At 42.2% G+C, this 21,524-nt stretch overlaps 1 protein-coding gene across 8 annotated transcripts in view; it reads right to left on the bottom strand.

Moving 5' to 3' along the window:
• Positions 1-21,524, bottom strand: part of MITF (melanogenesis associated transcription factor) — a 95,255-nt gene that overhangs the window by 28,200 nt on the left and 45,531 nt on the right. For all 8 annotated transcript variants that reach the window (XM_017747223.1, XM_017747220.1, XM_017747221.1 and 5 more), the window contains exon 2: positions 18,173-18,419. In XM_017747223.1, the coding sequence (XP_017602712.1) occupies positions 18,173-18,370 (198 nt within the window). In that variant the 5' untranslated portion in view covers positions 18,371-18,419. The remainder of the gene's footprint in view (positions 1-18,172; positions 18,420-21,524) is intronic.

The following is a 21,524-nucleotide window of genomic DNA, read 5'->3' as shown; positions in this document are numbered from 1 at the left end:
CCCCCCCCCCCTGCCACTGTTCCAGCCCTCAGTAACCCCTGCTAAACCTGAGGGACAGAGCATGGAGCTCCCAGGTCTCTGGTGCACTGTAAGACAGCTGGAAAAATGGGTGTTTTAATGAGCCCACTGCATTTGCCATGGCATGGAAGAGGTGCAGAATACCCATCCTCTGCCCAGAAGGGCCCTGACAGGTCGGACTGCAGCTTAAATCACATCAGCCTTCACATGTGCACAGGGTTTAGAGATTCTGGGTATATTTCTGGAGCTGAAACCCAAGACAGAATGCACTCTGCTATACAAAAGGAGAAACATGAGTTTTCCCTCAGCTGCTGAGAAGCCCTGAGGATGCAGTTTCCACAGGTGAGAAGAGGCATCCTTCTCCTCACCTGGTTTTGCTCAGGTTGCTCATCCATCACTCATTTGTCAAATGTGAAGAACACAAATGGGGCTGGGTAAAAATAATGGCACCTTTCATAGAAAATGAATAATGGAGAAAACGGAAATCAGTTTTATAAAAGATGTTGGGTAAAAAGCAACCAGAGCTAAGCTTAAAACAGTACGAGAGACAGCACATGCTGAATTTTAAATAAAATTCCTGAGTATCGACTTCCTAGAGATGTAAAGTTACCCATGTGCAGAATGGCACAAGTTGTTTGCTTGTCCAGACTTTAAGAAATGAAATTCAAGTAGATTCAAGATTTTAATGCAGTAAATCTACTTTGCCCCTGCATGAGCTTCTCTTAATGTGCCATGCAATACTGATTTTCACAGGTGAAAATTAACTTAAAATTAGCTATTTTGCCCAAACTGTAAATAAAAAGTGCAAGAGTGGGAAAAGCACCCAACCTGTTGCTTTCATAAATCTTAAAACCTCATACCCTCAAACCTGGTCTCATTTGTCACTATAAGGTTTGTGAAGGGTTGCTCAAATATATAGCATATGGACACAGACCTGTGCCGAGATAACTTCCAGTGCTGAGGAGTGCAATTGTTGGCATTTTGGGGCTAAGCAAGAAGGGAGTTTGATTTACAAGTCTTTCAAATCCTCAGCATTAGCCTGTGAAAACGAATTGGTGTTCAGAATACTGCCTGTGGGTCACTGAAGCATTTATTTACAAAACTTCAACATCCAGCACTGAAACACAAGAGACATAAAGATGGCATGAGATCAAAATCTATCAAACACCCAAATGCCACACACAGAAACAGTTGTATCCTTCTCTTCTTTAAATAAAAGCCATTTGTAAACTCAAACACAACTCTTGGGTTATTACAGAAAAAAATCTCCTCTTTTTGGGGGCACACTGTACATCAGCAGGATGTCATAGAATAGTTCGGGTTGAAAGGACCTTTAAAGGTCATCAAGCCCAACCTCTACATCTTATTGCTAACTTGTCCAAAGACATCTACACTTCTGACCTACTTGTCTGGAAAAGATCAAGTGAAAGACTGCTCCATTCATCAGTCACATAATTCCACAGGACATGTTGGGCCGCTCTCAAGGTCACTTACAGAGCGCACACCAAGAGCATGCCACCAATCATGATCCGAATGTGAAAATACAAACCCAACCTTTGCAGGCTGGAACAGCTTTTAGCATTGACTGGAAAGTCTTCCTACCAAAGCTTTCAAAGAAGCATCCCAAAAATAAGAGTGAAAATAGTTTTGGAAGGACCATTTATTTTAACAAAGCACTTGGCAAGACACTGGCTACAGCACAAAGGACACTTGTCCTGGAACACACCTGTTTGGAGGGGATCTGCTTTACAGCAAACACACAAAGCCACCCAGAAGACAGCAAGAGAATGAAAACTGTGTTAATTCAAACCAGTTTTACACTGCTAACATGCTCTGAGCTTCTACATGTCACAGCAAATAAATAATTTGAAGGACTTAGCTGGGCTCTATACCACTTTGCCTACAGCTGATGATGTCTCATGTCAGCCCCAATATGGAAGGCTTGAGTAAGCAGAAGAATAAAGCACTCCAGATACATCCATTTTATTCACACCCCTAATATGATCATTAGACACAGCCTAAAATAATAATAAATCGCTGACTTCCCTTACATAAAGGAAATGCAAGCTGGCTTACCACTGAACTCCTTGATTTTTATCCTTCTGCTCAACGAGCTGTGCTGTTATTTATGACTGTATTAAAACCTACTGAGTTACAATAAAAGAGTTTTGGTACCTCAGAGGGCTTGATCATCACGTCCGCTAAGGTAAGATAATCCAAGTCACCTTCATGCAAACCCAACTGGTTTTGATTTGAAGCATTGTGCTAAATACCAGAACAGCGGTTTTTTTGAGGACTTTGGCAAGCCACAAAGGTAGGTCACTCCTTGTGTGGAGTGGCATGACACCGCTCTGGAGGAGAATTAACCCAGGGAGCCAAATTGATGCCACACAGAGCATTCAAACTGCAAGCCAACACTGTCAGGGTTACTTTTGAATGATGGTGGCTCTTCCTTGGGAGTAGAGTACTGAAATCCAACACTTTCCCATAAAGCAACATCACATCTTTTCTTTCCTGACATGTCACTCACAAAGTAGATACCAGAGCAGACACCACAGCAGCCACAAGAGATGAAAAGTAACAAGAGTAAGAAATTAAGTATGCTTATTCCCCTCTAATTTTAAACCCAGAAACCACAATGGAATTTAGTGTTTTAGTTATTTCTTAGCTAAAGGCATGTTACCATAATAATTCTGCAACGGAAAGACATATTTAGGACAAATAGCCATTAGGCTGCATGACCTCACCTCTGCACCCCATGATCTTATTCCCGTAGCAGTCAGACAGTAGCGACCGTCTGGCTCCCAGAAAAAATAAGAGTAACATGGGCTCATTTATTAAACAAGGATGCCAACACTTCAGCCCTTTAAGATCTCAAGCTTTACATGCATGGAGTCATGACATCACAATCTATTTTATACCTACACAAACAAGATACAGCCCCTTGGCTGATTTTGTAATCTTCCCCACACCTGCCCCTTCACGTCTTCCTGGGATAAGCTATTGAAAATCCTCCTCCTTATGTTATTTCACATTTGCAAGCAAATAATTATTTACACTGTGAAATGAGAAGTTGCTGTCCACACAAGTAACTCTTGATGAGGCCAAAGGATGGGGCACTGGCAGGACCATCAACTGAACAAGTGAAATCTTTTGACAAAACCCCAGTCAGCTGTCAGGAGCCCTGTTTATATTGCAGTTGTAATAAAGAACTGCACTCAGGTTCATTACTTCAACAGATGTTGCACAAGCATGTTCCTTACCACAAAAACTTTAAAACTGAAAAATAGGTTATATAAAGAGACAGTCACAATTCTCCCATGATGTTTTTCCAGCATATGCACAAACCTGTCACAGCAGCACTTGCAGCACGTGAGCAAATATAAAACCTCCAGCCAGCAAGGGACTACAGGCTCTTGATTCTCTCCTGTGTGAAGTCCTGTCAAGGTAAGGGTTAGGGCTCTTTCTGCAAGACTGGAAGCACATTTTATTACATAACACCAGAAAAATTCCACCTTTCCAAACATCTTACAGAAAACTCTTTTTAATGATTTCATCTGAACTTCAAAAAAGCACAAGCCATCGACTCACCAGGGGAGGCACACTCACAAAACACAAAGGAGAGTGTGTGTTATATCGTTCCAGTTCTCCAAAGGTTAGCTGCAAATACGAAGCACCGAGAAATTCAGAAGTAATAGTTTGTCAGAAGATCAAAATGTCTTTTGAGAAAGAAATTCAGGGCCTCCAGGCTTGGTCTCAGAAGAATCCTGTTTTAAACCACACTTGACCCACACTATCGTAACCCTTGAAGTGCTATTGCAAGAACAGAATGACGTTCACAAGGGGAAAGAGGCAAAGTATCTTTCACTAAAGCTGTATTTATGCAAAAAATCATGCATCTCCTTTTAATGCTGAAAAATACAAACATGACAAATTATGACATGTATTTCACAACATACCTCTCATCACTGATGGACAACATACACAAGGTTTTAGCTGCTCAAGAAACTGTATAGGAACATAACACAATTCAAGGCAACCAGATGCTAGAGTTAGGGATGTAATTAGAGACTAGATGGGGATTAACTAGATCTTAACTCAGACTTCCCCACCTCCCTTGCCCTTTTTTAAACCTCAAGTATAAACCCATTTTAGCATGTCACTACTTTACATGATGGAATAAATTTTTTTAGAGATCTTACTGCTTAAAAAATGCAAATTAGCTCACACTGTAGAGTTTATTTTAAATCAAGTTTGAACAGATGAAAAGTAAAAGTTTAGGGTATTTGAACATCTGCTGGAGCCAAGGAGATGCCAATACATCCACCATAGCCAACAATGTGGTCTGAGATGTGGGACCCACAGGGGAGTGGTTCAGAACACGATGATGCATTTCATGCCATTGGTTTCAGACCAGCTCTGGTCTGCTCTCTCACACTGGACTCCCAGGAGTGGCTGGATGACTCATGGTCTCCTCATTTAATTTCCTCTAACAAGAATCTAATTAATACTCATCAACAGCACTGGGCAAAAATAAGCTAATATGCAATATGTAAGGGCAACTGGGAATTTACTTCAAAATCATGTTGCTGCTCCACACTGAAGGCAGAGCCAACCCCAGAAGGTGCCAGGGCTGACGTCCAACTGCTTGTTCTTGCCCTGCCACAGCAGCTCCCTGTGACACAGGTACAGATGTTTGCAGGACTACACCAACCCATGCAATCAAAACCACTAAACTGATTTCTAAGAAGTCACCTTCCCACGGCATGGGGGTTAGACTAGATGATGTTTAAGGTCCCTTCCAACCCACATTATTCTAGGGTTCCATGACTGAGTAACAGCTAAAGCTGCTTCTGATTTACTCCATCAAGTTGCCTATCGATTATGTAAAGCTGGCAGCAATAGCTATCTGGGCATTTTTTCTGGAATTGCAGCTACCAGAGAAGAAAATGCAAAGTTGAACTGTGTTCCTCTAACATTTATCTGTCATTGTTCCCTGGGTCCAGTGGCAGTCAGCACATTCCTCACTCTGCATCCAGAGAGGAGAATCCAGATACTGTGTTCAGATCATGCAGAGCCATTGAGACCCAACTCAGTCCTTGCAGCCTTTAACCAAAGCAGACAAACGGAATTAATACATTTCCTTGGGGAAGGTGCAAGTTCAGAGAGAAGGCTTTTCTAAGGATAATCCTGCAGAAGCCCTGGCTGGAAGCTTTTTCCTCATTTCTTAGATGCAGGGAAAGGCAGAAGGCAATTCAGAACAGTGACCCACAGAGAAAGTGGCACTTTGCACAGAGTGACCACTGATTGCATAAGCAGCACTCCAGAGCAGAAGGCACCACTTTTCTTCCCTCAAAAAGCCAGTGTACGAAAAGGATAAACTCTTTTGAAAAGCCACAGTAGCATGATTAAATAGTAATTTTCCTTTTACACAGCAAACCGTACAGGGCTGAACCCTTAAGGAATATATGAACTTTCATGTGAATGGAGACCATTAAGTGCCCTGCAATGAATGGTGCCTGTGGTCCAGAATTCATTTCCTTTTAGAAAGCAAAGAGGATGGAAGGCTTATGATTGCTACACACAACTGCTGACTCATTCAAGGTCATTTTATTCCCTCCCTAAGCAAACTGTTTCTTTGAGACACAGGTATTTCAGCAGAGTATGGTTTTGGTGGCAGTCAGGAAGCAGAATTGTATAATAGACAAATTAATACTACAGAAAAAATGCTTTCAGACAGCTCAATGGACAACTTTTCAGTCAGTAACTTATGATAATATAGATGACTGCCAGTTTTTTAAATAGACGTCTCACTTCCCAGAATTTTCTGCTTAACAAGACAGAAATTAACTTTAAAGCACTATTTTAATAAAGCAGGAATTAATTTTAAAGAAGTTTCTGAAATGTTAACGTTGGTCAAACGGACAGCCCTACTTCACCTGAGGCTGTAGCAGAACTAGCAGCAGGTCTTCCCCTCAGTAAAAACAAGCTGTCTCACCAAAAGCAGGCTTATCACTTAGGTGCTATCAGGACACAGATGCTGGTTAAGGGCAACAGCACTCTGGATCACTGATATTGGTAACCTGGAATAAGTTTTTCCTGACAATATCACTCCCAGGGCTGCCCAAACCCAGAAGGGAAAAAAAAAAAAAAAAATCCACACACCTATAGAAAAAACACAAGCAGAGAAGTCACAGCCTGAGGAACTTAAAAGTAGTCTTAAAAACGTAAGTTTAGTGTGTTGCCTGCAGGTCCTTGGCACAACCTTTATCAAGACCTGAGAGAGGCAGAGAGGCTGTTTGCTACACCTCAGCCTTCAAATGTCTTCCTTTCAAGGAAGGGACTATTTCCAAGAAGAGAATTTCCATTAGTTGCTTGTTTATATCGTCCTCTGAAAGAACAGAAAGATTTAATTCACAGCCAACCGTTACATCCACAAACTAAAGTTTGATGGTTTCAACCAGGAACTTCTTGGTGACTTTTAGGCAGGCAGCCTGAAGTACAAGCTTTGATTCACCTTGCTTGACACACAAGCTTCCTCACAGATTAATGGACTGGTTTTGATTCTAGGTCAGGATAACTTCAGGTGCCTGATTGCTGCTGGTGCCCTGAGCTTTCAGCACTGCCCGACGCTCCGGATCCGCGGCGCGTGCGTGGCCTGTGATGCTCCCTGGTGAGCAGATCTGCCCCTCTCTGCACTCAGAAGGAGAGGATGGACACACAGATAGATACAAGAAGCACATTGTTCCAAGACAGAACACCAGTTCTTTGAAACTTTGGTTTCCTTAGACACACAAGACACACTCCTGCTGATGTCAGTGTGTCTGTTGGGAGATAGGACACGGATTCCAGACAGGTCAGTAACCAAAACATTGTCAGAAGTTAGGGATTCATAGAGGTGGGGTGCCCGAAAACAGCTGATGCCTTCTATGCTCTGCAAGCCACAGTTATTTAGAAATACACTAATATTTGCTACTGTTTCCTCAACGGCATCAAATACTGCTCCAAATTATTTTCCTTTACTAGCTGACATTTTCTACAAAATCCAGGATTTACAGCACAAAGCAGGAAGGGGGTAGAACTCAATGCAGTGTGTCTCACACAGCTTTGAGGACTGGAAATGTTCAATGGAAAACGTTGCCTCTTAACATTTTTTTAATGCTCTAGTCTTACATGCTGAAAAAGTCTATTACTTCTGCTGGACACCAGTAGCAGTTTTATTTTAAAAAGGCAGCCTGCCTTAGTTTTTGAATGCAATAGCTATCACATACAGCATTTTTCCTGGTTAATGGCTTAAAGGCACCTCTGGGAAAATAAATACAATAACACAACCAAACAACACGATTAGAATAATGTGTCAAAACAGGGTTTAACATCTGAGTATTAGCCTTCATCAGTGAAAGGAATAGTCAAGAATGATGAATTCCCTGGCAGCTGAGAGCTTTCCCAATGAATACACAGTCTTGGAAACCATAATGCCATCTGCTGAGAAATGATGGAAGTGCAGCACCATGAATTCCTGTTTCATTACTGCAACGCTGATGTGGAAGTGCCTGCTGCTGGGGATCAACTCGAAAACAACCTGTTTGGGCTATAAAACTTACACAAGAATTTTCAAACAACTGACTGGAACTTCAACTACTGATACTCAGTAAGTCTAGGACACGAAGTCACAGAGGTCCATAATAAATATTCTTCCAGTACATTACGATAAGAATACGATGTGTGAAACCCAAACTCTTAATTTGGCATGGACATTCCAACTTTACAAAATCTGGTGTTAAATAGTTTTGTTTGTTGGGGGTCATTTCGGGGTTTAAAAGATACTCGATTTTCTGTTCCATATTGTTACAAGCTGGAAAAAAACAAACCTAGTTTAAAATCAATTTAAGCTATCTGAGTTTATTAACAGGACTCAAAATAATAAGCTAGCAGGTAACTGGCATCCAGTGGCAGCACTTCCAGTGACAACCTGTGGGGCTGAGCTGTTATCCCAACACCCCAGAGGCCTCCCTGTGAGTGTTCGCAGGAGCAAGTTATTTTCATCATCAGTGACAAAAGAATTACTGGCAGCGTTGTATTTCCACAGAGGCCATCACATGTAATTTCTTTTTTAATTTACTAATCTGCCAAGCGTATAAAAGCAGACACGTGGGTTTTGCTGGGTCACCAAAGCACCTGTGGAACACAAGATCCCCCAGAACAAGCACTACCCCAGGGGATGGAAGAGGAGCAGGAGGATGTTTTTTCTTATGTGCACTGAAACACTATATCCAATTCTGCTCCAAATGATAGCGAGGAGTTCGATGTTCAAGTCTTGTAGAGGATTCCAGACCTGGCAAGCCTACCATCAGCAGAAGGCCAGCACAGCCTGCTTTTCCTCTAGCCCGCAACAGTTCCAGAATTGTTGCTACCAAAGACTAACATTAATTACTAAAGGAAGAATTATAGTAAGTTCATTCTTCAATTCAGGCAGACTGACCCAACCAGATCTACTGGCCAGCAACTGTTGCTGTAACAAACTCAAACTGAACACTGAGATGCTCTCCCAGACAGTGCAAAGGCAGCAGTGTTGATCCAGTGTTAGCCTGATCCTACCATTTAATTTCCAAGTAATGGTAATCCCATCTATAAAGAAAAAGAGAGACTGCTGCATGGTTTCCTAAGCAAATACAAACTAGACAAGTTCTGTCCTCAGCTCGGGAAAAATTTTCCACTACAAGCACTAAAGAGATAGGTTAATAAAATGGATCATTTTACTCCAAGAACAAGGCCTGTACCTGGCACTCACTTCTGAGAGACAAAGGGTTAAAACAGTTACCCATTTCCTCAACTGGACAACTACTACTATTGTAAAGTCCTTATTCAGCTGAATTCCATCAGGCCATGCTTTCTTAACACAATCTGACACGTACCTCTTCAAGATCTTGGATTTTTTTTTCCTCTTCTCTGCCTCTCAGCAGTAGACATCAGAAATAAATACATCCAAAAAGCCAAATGCTAATCCAAACAAAGTAATATTTAATTATCAAGTTGGGGAGACGGATGACCAGACAGAATAATTTCTTTTTATAAAAAACAAAACAAAACACACTTGCCAGGTCCTTTGCAGACTACACAATACTGGGTTTTGTTTCAAGTTCATAACTTGGCTCTTAAAGTAGTTGATAATGAACCAGCAGGCATTATTTTAAATCAACCAGTTTTATTAAATGAGCCAGAAAGGAAAGAGGCAGGGCTAATTACCAACATTCCTTGATGAATTACCTAGCGGTGTGTGGTAAATCTCCAGGCGTCTTTGTCTTTATCCCCAAATTTATCCCTTACTTATTTCTCAAGAGGTTAAAGGACATGGGGCTAATTAAGGAACCAATCCAATGACAGACAGAATCATTCAAGGTAAGGCTGGTTTTCACTCTTTCAAGCTTTTGCATCTCTGCCTGGTACTTCTTAATCTAAATTTTTTTTTTTTTAAATTACTGCTGGGGAGGGGGAGGAAAAGTGCTAATCTTGTCACGGTCAGGCAGGTTGAAATTGCCATGCAGTGCTGGGCAAAATGCTACATATTTGTAATTTAGCCAATAAGAAATTCCTTAAGCCTCTCTTGAATGGCAGGAATGTCTCCAGCTTGTCACTTTGAATTCATTCACTGCACAGGTTCAGCATCTCAGAGAATAATGCTGCCAAACCGGCTGCAGAACTGAAATATTTGTGAGTATACCTAATACCCAAAGATTACTTTAAGCAGATCTGAGTTTTCACATTTAAAATCTAACGCCTATCAAAGGTGTCAGCAGAGGCCCCCCTGGATGTCCCCCCAGCCCCCACATTTTCCAGCACTGTGTGTGGCTCTGGGCACTATTTTCTGCTAAATTAAGCCATGGCTTCAGCAAACACAACTGCAGTGACCAGCACTCACCCCGTTCTTACAGCCTTGGCTCCAGGACTAAGGTGGTTATTAAATTCATGTTGCCTGACAAAGGACTTGGTACAAGCTGCTCAAACCTGTTAGCTGGGGGCTCTGGAGCCTCATCAATGCTCTTAATACCCACAACTATGGGCACCTACAAATCTTAATCTGCAGAAGATTAACTCATCTTCTGCAGGTCCAAAACAGCCACTGACACGTGGTGAACCACCATTTTCCCAAGGTCTGGTAACTCAGCCAGCAGATAATATGTCTAGACCATAAAAAAAAGAGTTCTTTGAAGCTGTAACAGACCGAACTTAGCAAGCTCTTCTTAATTTTGTGGATGTTACCCTGCCAGCGGGAAGACAGCAAATCCTCAAGACCACCAACTAGGATACAAACCACCAAGAATTTCCAAAAAGCAATCAGAGCTTGGACCTCCAGATGTCTGTATCATTTTGTCTGAGTACATCCTGATTTCCTTTGTGCCAGAAATATTATTTCAAACTTCCAAGTAACTACTGTGAACCTACAAGGGCAAGAGCTCTGTGATGAGGAGCAGTTTCTCAGCTATTTTCCCAATCTGCTCACAACATCGTTTTCCCAGGAAACACCCCCACCCCCAGCAGCACAATCCAGCAGCAGCACAGTTTGTCTCACAGATCTGGGAGCTGCATTTTTGTGTCACAGTGACCACAGCTGAAGAAACAAGATGGAAAGATCAGACATCTTCATCAGCAACAACCATTTCTCTCAAAAGCCCAGCAACACACGTGTTTGCATGCACAGGAAAAGGGCATTTGGGACGAAGGGTGAGAGCAGTGTTTTGCACTAGCAGTCAACCATCAGATACTTGTTCACGGAAGTATGTTGCCCCCTCGAATTCCATGCATTTTTAATGTCTAATACCCTGGGTGTTAAGCAAGAGTTTACATTTTACCTCTATTACTGACTGCAGATCTCAAGGACCAGTGCTTGTTTTTTAAAACAGCTGTCAACCCACTGAGCAAGCAAAAGGTTTAAGGCCTGAGACGCACTTTTACTTACATGAAGGCTGAAGACACAAGGCACACTTCAGTGTTTCTGTAGTTATATGCAACTTCTTCTTTGAAGAAGTTCTATGAAGAATTTGCTGATGGCTTTAAGGTATGTCACCATAACCTTAGTTTAAAAGTTTTATCTGCAGCTCACCAAGACTCAGTCTGGCAAATCACTTGTCTAAGTTCTTGATTGCAAATACACATCACGCTTACCTAACACACCAGCACACACTACTATCCTACCATTGTCAGGTGAGATTAAATTAACTTTTAATCAGATAAGTGTGTCCACAAACACACATTTGCTGGGGCAGGCACTACCACACATTTATCTTGCCATCCCATTGTTCCTGCTCTTCAGAACTGTGAGATAAGTCCTCTACACAATGAAGTTTTACGGTAATTATTACACCAGGAACACTACTGCCAGCTGCTGAGCCTTCCCTGGCAGGCAGAGCTTCCACAGGTCGCTCTCTGGAATAAGCACACTGGAAAAAGAATAGGAGGAGGTATTTTTTGGATATATGTCCAATAGTCATTAATATCAAATGGAAGAAATGCTGGGCATTTCAAAAATGAAGAAATGCAGGGTTTCTGATGCAAAGAGCTTATTGTGGTGGCACATTTGAGGTCTGAATGAATAATGACATGAAGGTGAAGGAGAGAGGCTGTGCTGGTGCATTCACTCATTCGTGACAGAGGCAAGGCTGGCTGCCTGCTCTCCTGTCCACTCAGAAGAAGTAGGGATGTGGAAACATGAGCACAAACTGCAGCAATGGGATGGCACTGAGTAAAAGACAACCACACCCACTCTGGTATCAGCAGTGATCAGCCCACAATACTGCCATGAGGCGGGCAAAAGATGTTGGAATAATAAAGCAAGAGAGGGAATTCAGTAAACAGTATCTGGCTGTAGGCTTTGAAAAGGTTCCACCTCGCTTAGGACAAGAAAGAAGGGCCACAATGAAATTCTGGCACCAAAAGAGCAATTAACATCTAACATGAAGACACCAACCCAGGCAGTGTAGCAGGGGAAACCCTAATTGAGGGCTTTAGTGGCAGACAATTTAAAAAATATTTAGCATATTATAAGCATTGTTGTATGGAAATGGACTATTAAAATGTCTTAATTACAAACATTAAAAATGGGTTTGTGGCCTATGCTTCCATACATATGCTTTTATATACAAATAAAATAAACACTTATATATTTTGGGGTGAACAGCAGTATGTGCACAAGTAGAGATTCTTGTTCAGAGGGCAGAGACCTCAACATGTAGATCCCCAAAGCAGGACCACCTTCTCCAGATCCCCTGGAGCAAGGGAACTGCTTTCTTATTCTCCAAAAACAAGCCAGAAGGGGATGAAATGGACCTTTTACATCATCTGCTGGTGAGGAGACCTGCTTTTACCTTATTACCTGCAAAGAGTTTATGCGGTGCTCAGAAGACACCACTGCAGGTTCTCACTGCAGCCCTCGAGGCTGTTCTTTGCAGTAGTATCATGCATCTCCCATCTGTGCCAAAGAGAAGTTACATTCTTCAAACCCCAATGGCAGACAAAGAAGGAGGAAGGGGTGTGGTAAGTCCAGCAGTTCTCTATGGTGCTATGCATTTGGTGTGACAACACTCAGGAGGAAGGGGACGTGCAGCAGCCTCATCCCTGGGAGCATTTGCATCCAGCAGCAGGGGGACACAGCACATCCTCATTTTAGGTTCCACCAATCCATGACCTCGTACAGCACATTGAAAACATGACAGCAAGTGTCACATCCACGCACCAACTGAGAAATGCCAACAAGTAACATGGAGGGACAGAGGGAAGAAATGTTCACCCTCGATTTTCCACCTCCCATCTGCTTAGTGAAACATGCAGAGGGCTGGGTGTCAGCTGCCCACCAGTAATGTTTTCAATCCTGCAAGAGCTGGTAATATTTTCAGTGGAACTGATTTGCAATTCTGTGGGCCGGTGCTGGCCCTGAGCCTCCCTTGCTGCCTCCTGAGGATGCTCCTGTGCTGCTTCTCCCATGGAGGACACAAGCCAGCCACAGTTTCTGCAATGCCACACTGGGCAGGTGGGTCCAAAGGACTTAAGGGATTGTGTCATACTTGTTCTATACAGAAAATGTGATCCAGAAATAAGGCAAAGCAATGCAAGACACACGGCATAGCTACAATTCAGTTTTTGTTATGTCTCTACATGAGCAGACAGATGAGTCCCTACTCCTCTGGATTTCTGCAGTTCACCTTCAGGATCACCGCCAATTCTGTACAGGAGACACATGGACTTACAAAACTAAATAGAAGAGAGGAATCTTCAAAGGAGAGCTTTAATCAACATGTTGGTTCTACTTCTATTAGCAGAACTTCTCAAAGACTAAATCAAAAATCAAGCAGAGCATCCTGCAGTCTTTCTTGTGGTAATAAGGCCTGATGGCTGGTCATTTCAGCCTGTAGAGTCATTCCTTGGTTTTTTACTCCTGGGTATTACAGATGTTTTAGAAAAGGAAACCCCTTTTCCTTTTGTGTCTCTTGAAAGCACATAAAGGGTGGTGTGCTCCAAACCCAGACTGCTACAGTGCAGCTTTGGTGAAGACGCCAGAGGGACATCACGTAAAACTCTGGTCATACAAGTCAGTGTTTCTGTCTGCTGAACAATAAAATTCTAAGATCAGCTACCTGGATTGACATAGAAGACTGAAAACTATCCTATAGGTGAGGCCAGGGTACCACAACCTATCCCAAAGGCAGGGAGTTGTCCTGCTGCCGCCAGGAACTCGGGAGGCAGAAGATTACTCAGTTTACAAGAACCCTGAAAGTTGCTTGGTAGGAAAGGAGCAGGGAATGGGCGAGGGGGAGGGCATGAACAACATGAAAAGGAGAGCCCAGCAACTCTATCACGTCAGCAGGAGATGCTCCCTAAATAACTGCTCAGACTACAGAAGAAACACTAATTCAGTGATTTCTAGTAGGAAGACAGGAAACGATGAAGTCCAAGACAGCTCTGGGGAAGCTGATCAAGAGACCAACCTCACTAGAGACCCAAGAGCATATTCTCTAAAAGCCACGGATTTCACAAACAAACTCATCTCCACAAGGTATGGGATCAATAGCAGCACTGTTTTGCAAAGGAATGATTGAGGAACACCAGGTCTAACCTGTCACCAGGCCTCGGTGATTGCAAGCAGGGACCTGAGCATGACCTCCTCAATTCCTGGGCTAACCCTGCCCACAGAAATGCAGCAACCAGTTCCCAGAGACCAGCTCTAGAATTCTGAAACTCAGATCTGACATGGTGCTTCTGCTCCAGCAGATAAGGACTCCCACCAGACAAGAGAATAACTTCAGTCACCAACAAAAAGAACAGCTCCGTAATATTAATTAGGTGTACAAAACTAAAATACACCTGGATGGAAGAAGTAGTATGAGGACATCTTAAGATGAACTCTTTGCAAAGATGCTAATCCTTTTAAATTAAAAAAATTAAATAAATAAAATAAAAACATAAGCTTAGTTTGTACCTCAGGAATGGGCCCTGATTTTTTAGGGCTTGAAACTACTCCAATAAATAACTTTTTATGTTATATCCCTATGCCCAAGGCAGAGAAAGAAGCTGAATTACACAAGAAGCAAAGAATTCCTGGTGACGTCCCTCTGTAGTGCTGCAGATGGATGAAAAGGTGCTTAAAGACAAACCAGCCCATGAAGCCAACCCCAGCTCTGCAGAAGGTTAACCAAAAGCTGTAACAAATCTTCCTTTTGCTATTAGAGTTGAAGAGATACTGTTCTGAAAGCATCAAACCTACTCCCAGTCCATCTCTTAATTAGGCAGCACAAAGCAATGCAAAATTTGAATTCCAGCAGGTCATCTCCTACCTTGCCAAGCTACATTACTTGGCAGAGAAGTGATGCAATGAGAAGTCATTACTGAAGAAAATGAAATCCCATTTATTCACATGGCCTTGAGCATACTATGTTATGCAATTTGGAGATTCCTATGCAATGTGACATAGAGTAGTACATATTTCTCTTTCTAAATGGACATCTTGAAAACAAATACAAAATCCAAGCTCATTAACACCTCTGGCTTCTTTTTAAACCAGTCATTCTGAATTACCATCCTCAGATATACAAGTATTATTCTCCTTCTCACACTGTGAGATATGGGTGAAAGGGCAAGTCACACAACATAATTAAAAGCACAAAACACTGGCAAATTCAACAGGCTTAGAGTGGGATTTTTTGATGCAAAGTACCAAAACAAACAAACAAAAACAACAACAAAACCAGCTGCTAGATTTGGTCTTGTTTGTGAAGTAACATTGAAAAAGATCACTTTTAAACAAAGCTGCCTTGCAGAGCAACGTTTCTGAAAGTGTAAAAATCCCCTTTTTGTCTATCTCATTCTTTAAGGTCACTAAATCCAGACCATCTGGATAATGAAGTTAGCAACTTAGTTCCCTATTTATCTATTAAAACTTCTGTACAGCTCATATGGAAAATTTGTCTGCAGCTAAAAAACAACTGAAGTGTAAAAAGCAGCTGCAGGGAAATGATGTCACTGCAGGCAGAGCTGGCTGTCAGCACACTGGCACCAGGAAGATCCTGAGTTATTGTTAATCTCAGCTTTTGAGCCAAATATCCTATTTGGAAAAACAAAAAAAAACAAAAAAAAACAAAAAAAAACAAAAAAAAACAAAAAAAAACAAAAAAAAACAAAAAAAAACAAAAAAAAACAAAAAAAAACAAAAAAAAACAAAAAAAAACAAAAAAAAACAAAAAAAAACAAAAAAAAACAAAAAAAAACAAAAAAAAACAAAAAAAAACAAAAAAAAACAAAAAAAAAAAAAAATCCAAAACAATCCCCCAAAACCACAAAGAAAATTATGTGGATCTTTCAGCCAAGTCCTACTCTCACTGAAGCTTCGGTGGTAATTTTCAGGAAGACCATGACTTCAAACCTGACATTTCGTACTATATCTTTCTTGTACAGAACTGGTCCACTGTTATGAGTAAGGATAAAAAGGTAAATCTTTCACTGCTCTCCTCCACCAAAAACACAAGCAGCAAAACTCTGCAAAACAGTCTCTCTCCTCTCACAGGCACAGAGCAAGAGGACTTGTTTTTGCTAACTTTGACTGTTACTTATGTAAATGTGGGTGACGAGAAGACAGACAATTTTGGTCCAGCAGGTTGCTCGTATTTCCACACCTATCACCTTCAAAATGCAATTCCATTGCCAAAAGGTACCTGTTGCGAGTTGTAAAATTTTTATTTTACAAGCTTCTTAAGGACACATTCTCTTATTTTTTTATTCTACAGGGTAATGCACTCTTATTTGGGCTAAAGACGAGTGTAGGAGAGGTGTCCTACCTCCTTCCAGGAGATCCTTCTCCATCCATCAGAGGGAAACAGGGGACAAACACCCCTTTTGGAATCCTAAAGGACGAGGGTTCAGGTTCAAGTCCTTCGGGTGAAGTTCCCTAGCAATGCTCCAGCAGGTTACAGCTTTGCACACAGACCCTGTGACAAGCCAGGTCCCAGGAAGCCCATTTGCAATAACTGAGCATCACCTTTTGGCTGCAGAGATTTCAGAAGTTTGTCCCTCAGAAAACAAGGGCTACCTTCCCTCCTCTCCCATAGAAAGAGGCATTTGCAAAATGAACAATAAAGACAACAGCTAATGCTTCTTCAAGATGTTACACTCGTTCCTTATCAGTAAAACATCATCAAAACATAAATGCTTTCCTACAAGTTTTCACAGAGGTTTAAAAAATACCCTAAAATTCATGTTGTAACACATTAGGATGAAAGGATGTAGAAAATGTAATATATGCTTATATAGCTAGGTGTATTACAAAAAAACTCTAATTCATAGCACGTACACATCTGCTGGATCTGAATTATAACTACAGTCATAACATGGAAACAAGCTTAAGAAATTGTTATATACAAACATTGTGAGTAATACACAAACATTAGACAAAACAGTTCTTTCCAGACAATTTCAGACTCCTTACTATAGACACATGCTCACATCCTCAAAGAATATTATATTTAATTTTCAATGGAAAAGAGTGTGTGTATGGAGAGAGAGAATTCAAAATTCAACTGCTGCCTTTTTGCTTCTAGATCACATACTGGACTATGACTCTACTGTCCCAAATCAGTGTTAGTTTTAGCGCTGACAACACAACACAACACCATAATGCAGATTCAATAAATAAAATTACCCTGTGTTTTCCCCATAGACCTGTCACACAGACCACCTCGAAATCTTGAGCTGGGCTGGCAAGTCTATTTTAAAATTGAATCTTTGACTGCATATCATTGGCATACAACAGCAGCAAGCAAAACATGAGCAGTTTGTCACCAAGCTCAACTAACTTATGTGGTAAGAATATGCTTGCTGACTAAACAACAAACTGTAATAAAAAGATCCAGCAATAATGCAGAACAAACTCTTCAAAACTGGTGAAAATCATATTTTCATGAAATATGTCAGCAAACTTCTCCAAAACATTTGACATTGTTTTACTCACACATTTCACGTTGCTTCAGCCTACTTGAATTTAAGCAGTGCGTGAAATTATCTCTTTTCTTATAGCTGTTCACGTTTTCCCCCAAGTAATTAGCAAGCTACATCCCCTTTGACAGAGGGACACTAACAAGCTCCTACAGTTTCCAGTGGGACAAGGAATCCAAAGCTACTAATAGCAAACAAGTCATTTAAACAAAAAAAGGATTACAAAGACTCGTTGCAAGTAGCTGGAAACTCACCCATATTTCAGATTAAGGCTTTCTGAGGAGCTCTTTTGTAAAGAGTTTTGACTCCATCTTACAAAACCATTTCATTGTTTTCCTTTAAAAACCAAAACACCGATTTGTTATCTACTAATAATTTCTTCATATTGAAAGTAATTAAGTACTAGAAAGATGGGGAAGCATTTTCCAAAGAGAAAATGACGGAAACCTTAGTTCTGTTACAAAACCGCCCTCCGGAGATCTCAAAGTTGAAAGGAAACAAAAGTTACACAAACTTTTCAAAAAGTTCTTCCATTCTTCGCTCCCAGGCCACCAAAACAAGCTGCAAACCAAGCCAGAGTGCAGCTTATTTGCAAAACTCCGTTCCCAAAAATGCCTAGAACCACATCCCTGTTAAATAGAGCGGGTTTTGAGGAGCTCCTGAGCGGAAAGGTGCGTACCTTGAGGACCTCCATGGGCACCTGGGTGGCGGGGGGCAGGCTGGTGGGGACGCTGACGTTGATAGCAGGTGTCTGGCTCACGGGCACTCGCTGCTGCATGAACTGGGCTGCCTGCTGCTTCTGCTGCTGCTCCCGACGCTCCTGCTCCTGCATCTGCTCACGCATGAGCTGCTGTCGGAGCAGGATTCGTGAGGTCATGCTGGAGGAGCTTAAGGGAGGCTTGGAAGCGCCAGGATGCTCGGAATTGCTGTGGGAAGACCAGAGAAAGACAGCTCAGCTTCCACAAAGCGGGGTGGAGGCTCCAGCGGCACCGCGAGAGGGGAATCCGGAGCCGACCTACTTCAGGTACTTAGTGGCCACATTAGGCTGTCTTAACTTGACTGCAGCCAAACCATTCCCAAACACCAACATCCAGCTGTAAAGAGCCATTTGCTCTTTCAAAACTTACAGCAACCACCCACGAGAAAAACAAATGCTTTTACAGATAGTAGTAGGCACAAATATTCCTTTTTTTAAAAAGAAAAATAATAAAGATCTGTAGCAAGTCTAACGATTGGTATGGATAACACTCCAATCCAATGATCTAGCTCAAAGTAAAGAAAATCTACCTCTCCCATGGAAACAAAACACAACATAGTTCACTTATTTCCTGCAAAATCCTACCTTAGGGTTGGACTTGCTGGCAGTGACTTTTCAGAGTTAGAGAACAGACCTCCACAAAAAACCCAGCTCCCACCCAGGCCTACCAGCATCTTCTGAGCACCATCAGATACAAAACCAGGCAAAATAAACAACAGTAACAGCTTTATTCCAGTCATACTTCACAGAGAGCAACAGCCTGGCCCAAGTCAGCACATAGCACAGCTTCACCACCTGAGAGATACTTCCAAGACACTGGCAAGCAGAGCATGGGACTTTGCTATGGACTGCAAGGACACTTTCTGGAGCAACTCATCATTTTCTTAGCCTGCAGAACCAAAATCCACAGGCTATGCCTTGGGAAGCCAGCAGTAACCCTCCTGGCTGTAGGAGGAGGCTGCTCTTGAAACCCCCACCTCTGGCTCCAGTGCTGTTACCTGTGGGATGCTGGCAGGACACAGGAGTCTGGGAGCCAGCATCCCTTCCAGGTCTTGCTCGGAAGCTGCGGGCACTGAGTGCTGCTTGTGCTCGGACAACCAGAGCCAGCACTGCTGGAAGTTTTCTGTCTTTGTTTAGGACTGATGTTGAACACAGTTCAGGGCAGAAACAAAAAAAAGGAGAACCCACACTTAACTGCCCCAAGAGATCAAACTGCTCTTCCAGAGCACACATTTTGGGGGCAGGGAGGCAGGGGACCATCTTGCTATTTAAGACCTGTCATGTTGAAACATTCACAGAGACACTGATCCTTTTGATAAAACAAGAGAAAACCTTTGTGGTGAAACTAATGCAGCTGCGGAATAATCGTACTAATTAGCTGCTCAAGACAAGTCATTGACTGTGATACTTGTAAAAAACACTCCCTTTTCAATTAAGGGTGAAGCATTCTCACATCTAAATCCAGCAGCTTGTTTTCTGGCTGCACATCTGAACCACTCTCACATTCCCAAACCGAAGAGATGCTTTATTTCCATGACCAGGAGAGTTATAGATCAGTGGTCTCTCCATTGTTTTGATTACACATTCCTACCAGGAATGTTTGAACATGCACCCCCAAAATGTTTACTTACTTATTTATGAACTATATACATGTATTACTGAAGTGCTCATGTTTTCTTTCTGCCCACCAATAATAACACTGTGCATCCCACCTCAGAGACCACTGCAATACACGAGAAAACAAAAGGCACCCAAATGCTGCTTTCAAGGAAGGATTGATTCTCCTCCTGTTGGAAAAAGGCCAATTTTGTACCACACTTGTCAGCATTCTCATTTGTGTGCTACTGGCAATTTTTAGATACCTAATGCTGCAAAATTGGTAACCCAGCAGTTCCTCCTACCTTCTTTCATTTTGAACTGTTTCTCCACCTACCAAAGCCAAGTGTGATGGAAACCATCTCAGAAGAACCTTCCCATATAAAAAAATGGTTGAGGAAAGAGAGCAAGAAGGAAGGAGAAATTATTTCCACAGCATTTCAAACAGCTCCTGTCAGGAACCTCATCTTGCCCACGCAATTATTTTACCTACTTGCACCAAGTGTCCTTCCAGCTTCCTGCAGGTGATTCAGGGCTCTACTGTTAATCAAAAATGTCAAACAAAGCTTCAAGTATTGTGTCTTTTAATGAGACAACAGTCCTAGAAAACGCTGTTCTTCCAAATTCTTCCCCAAAGAGCAAAGATGCTCCCAGGCTTCATTTCTTCTGCAATTCTGCTCAGTATTTTACATGGCAAATAGGCAGATGAGTCCTGAATGCAGGCAGTGCGGACAGCCACGTGCTGCCAGACTGCAGCTACTGCCACAGAATCATGGAATTGTTTAGGTTGGAAGACATCTCCAGGACCATCAGGCCCAACCATTAACCCAGCACTGCCAAGCCTACCACTAAACCATGTCCCCAAGTGCCACATCCACATGTCTTTTAAATACCTCCAGAGATGGTGACTCAACCATCTCCCTGACAGGCTGTTCCAGTGCTTGACAACTCTTTCAGTGAAGAAATTCTTCCTAATGTTCAATCTAAACTTCCTCTGGCACAACTTGAGGCCATCTCCTCTTATCCTATCCATTATAAACTGGGAAAGGCAGATGGGCACCCAACCATCACACCATCAGTGCAGGTGAGTTAAAATAATGCTTATTCTGGGATAAAAGCAGCTGCACAACACCTGCCTACCTAACCAGATGCTTCTATCACAAGCACTGGGAAGGAACACGGACAGACTTCCCGTTATTTATTCCCAGAGGGCTGTAAAGCTCCTCCTGTGTGCACAACAGTCTCCCCACACCAGCATTCCTTCCACTCGCCATGAGCAGCACTGATCAAACATGGAAAACTCTGAAACTTTGGTATCTCATCCTCCAAGTCTGTCCCATGCACCACACAGCTCATCCCCTCATCCAGCTTCCCTTCTCCACCATGTCTGCTCATCTCCCCAAGCACAGAATAGAAGGAACAGAAGATGGTTTGGGTTTCACGACCACAGACCTCCACAGAGCAAACAGGAGGTCTGCCAGAAACTCACTTTTGCAACCTAAGAAGCAATTAAAAACTTGTTATTTCAAAAGCTTCATCCAGACAGTTTTGAAAACGGTTATTTTTAAAGCTTCTCGACCTTTATGCGCTGGTGCACAGACAGATCTCCCATGACCAAGCTCAGTGCCATGTACCACAGAACAACCCAGCAGGGGACACGTGGATCCAAAACTCCCCT

Source organism: Corvus brachyrhynchos, unplaced genomic scaffold, assembly GCF_000691975.1.
Source record: "Corvus brachyrhynchos isolate BGI_N302 unplaced genomic scaffold, ASM69197v1 scaffold91, whole genome shotgun sequence".
Taxonomy (NCBI): domain Eukaryota; kingdom Metazoa; phylum Chordata; class Aves; order Passeriformes; family Corvidae; genus Corvus; species Corvus brachyrhynchos.
The sequence above is the reverse complement of the archived record's forward strand: the minus strand, read 5'-3'. Positions and strand labels throughout refer to the sequence as shown.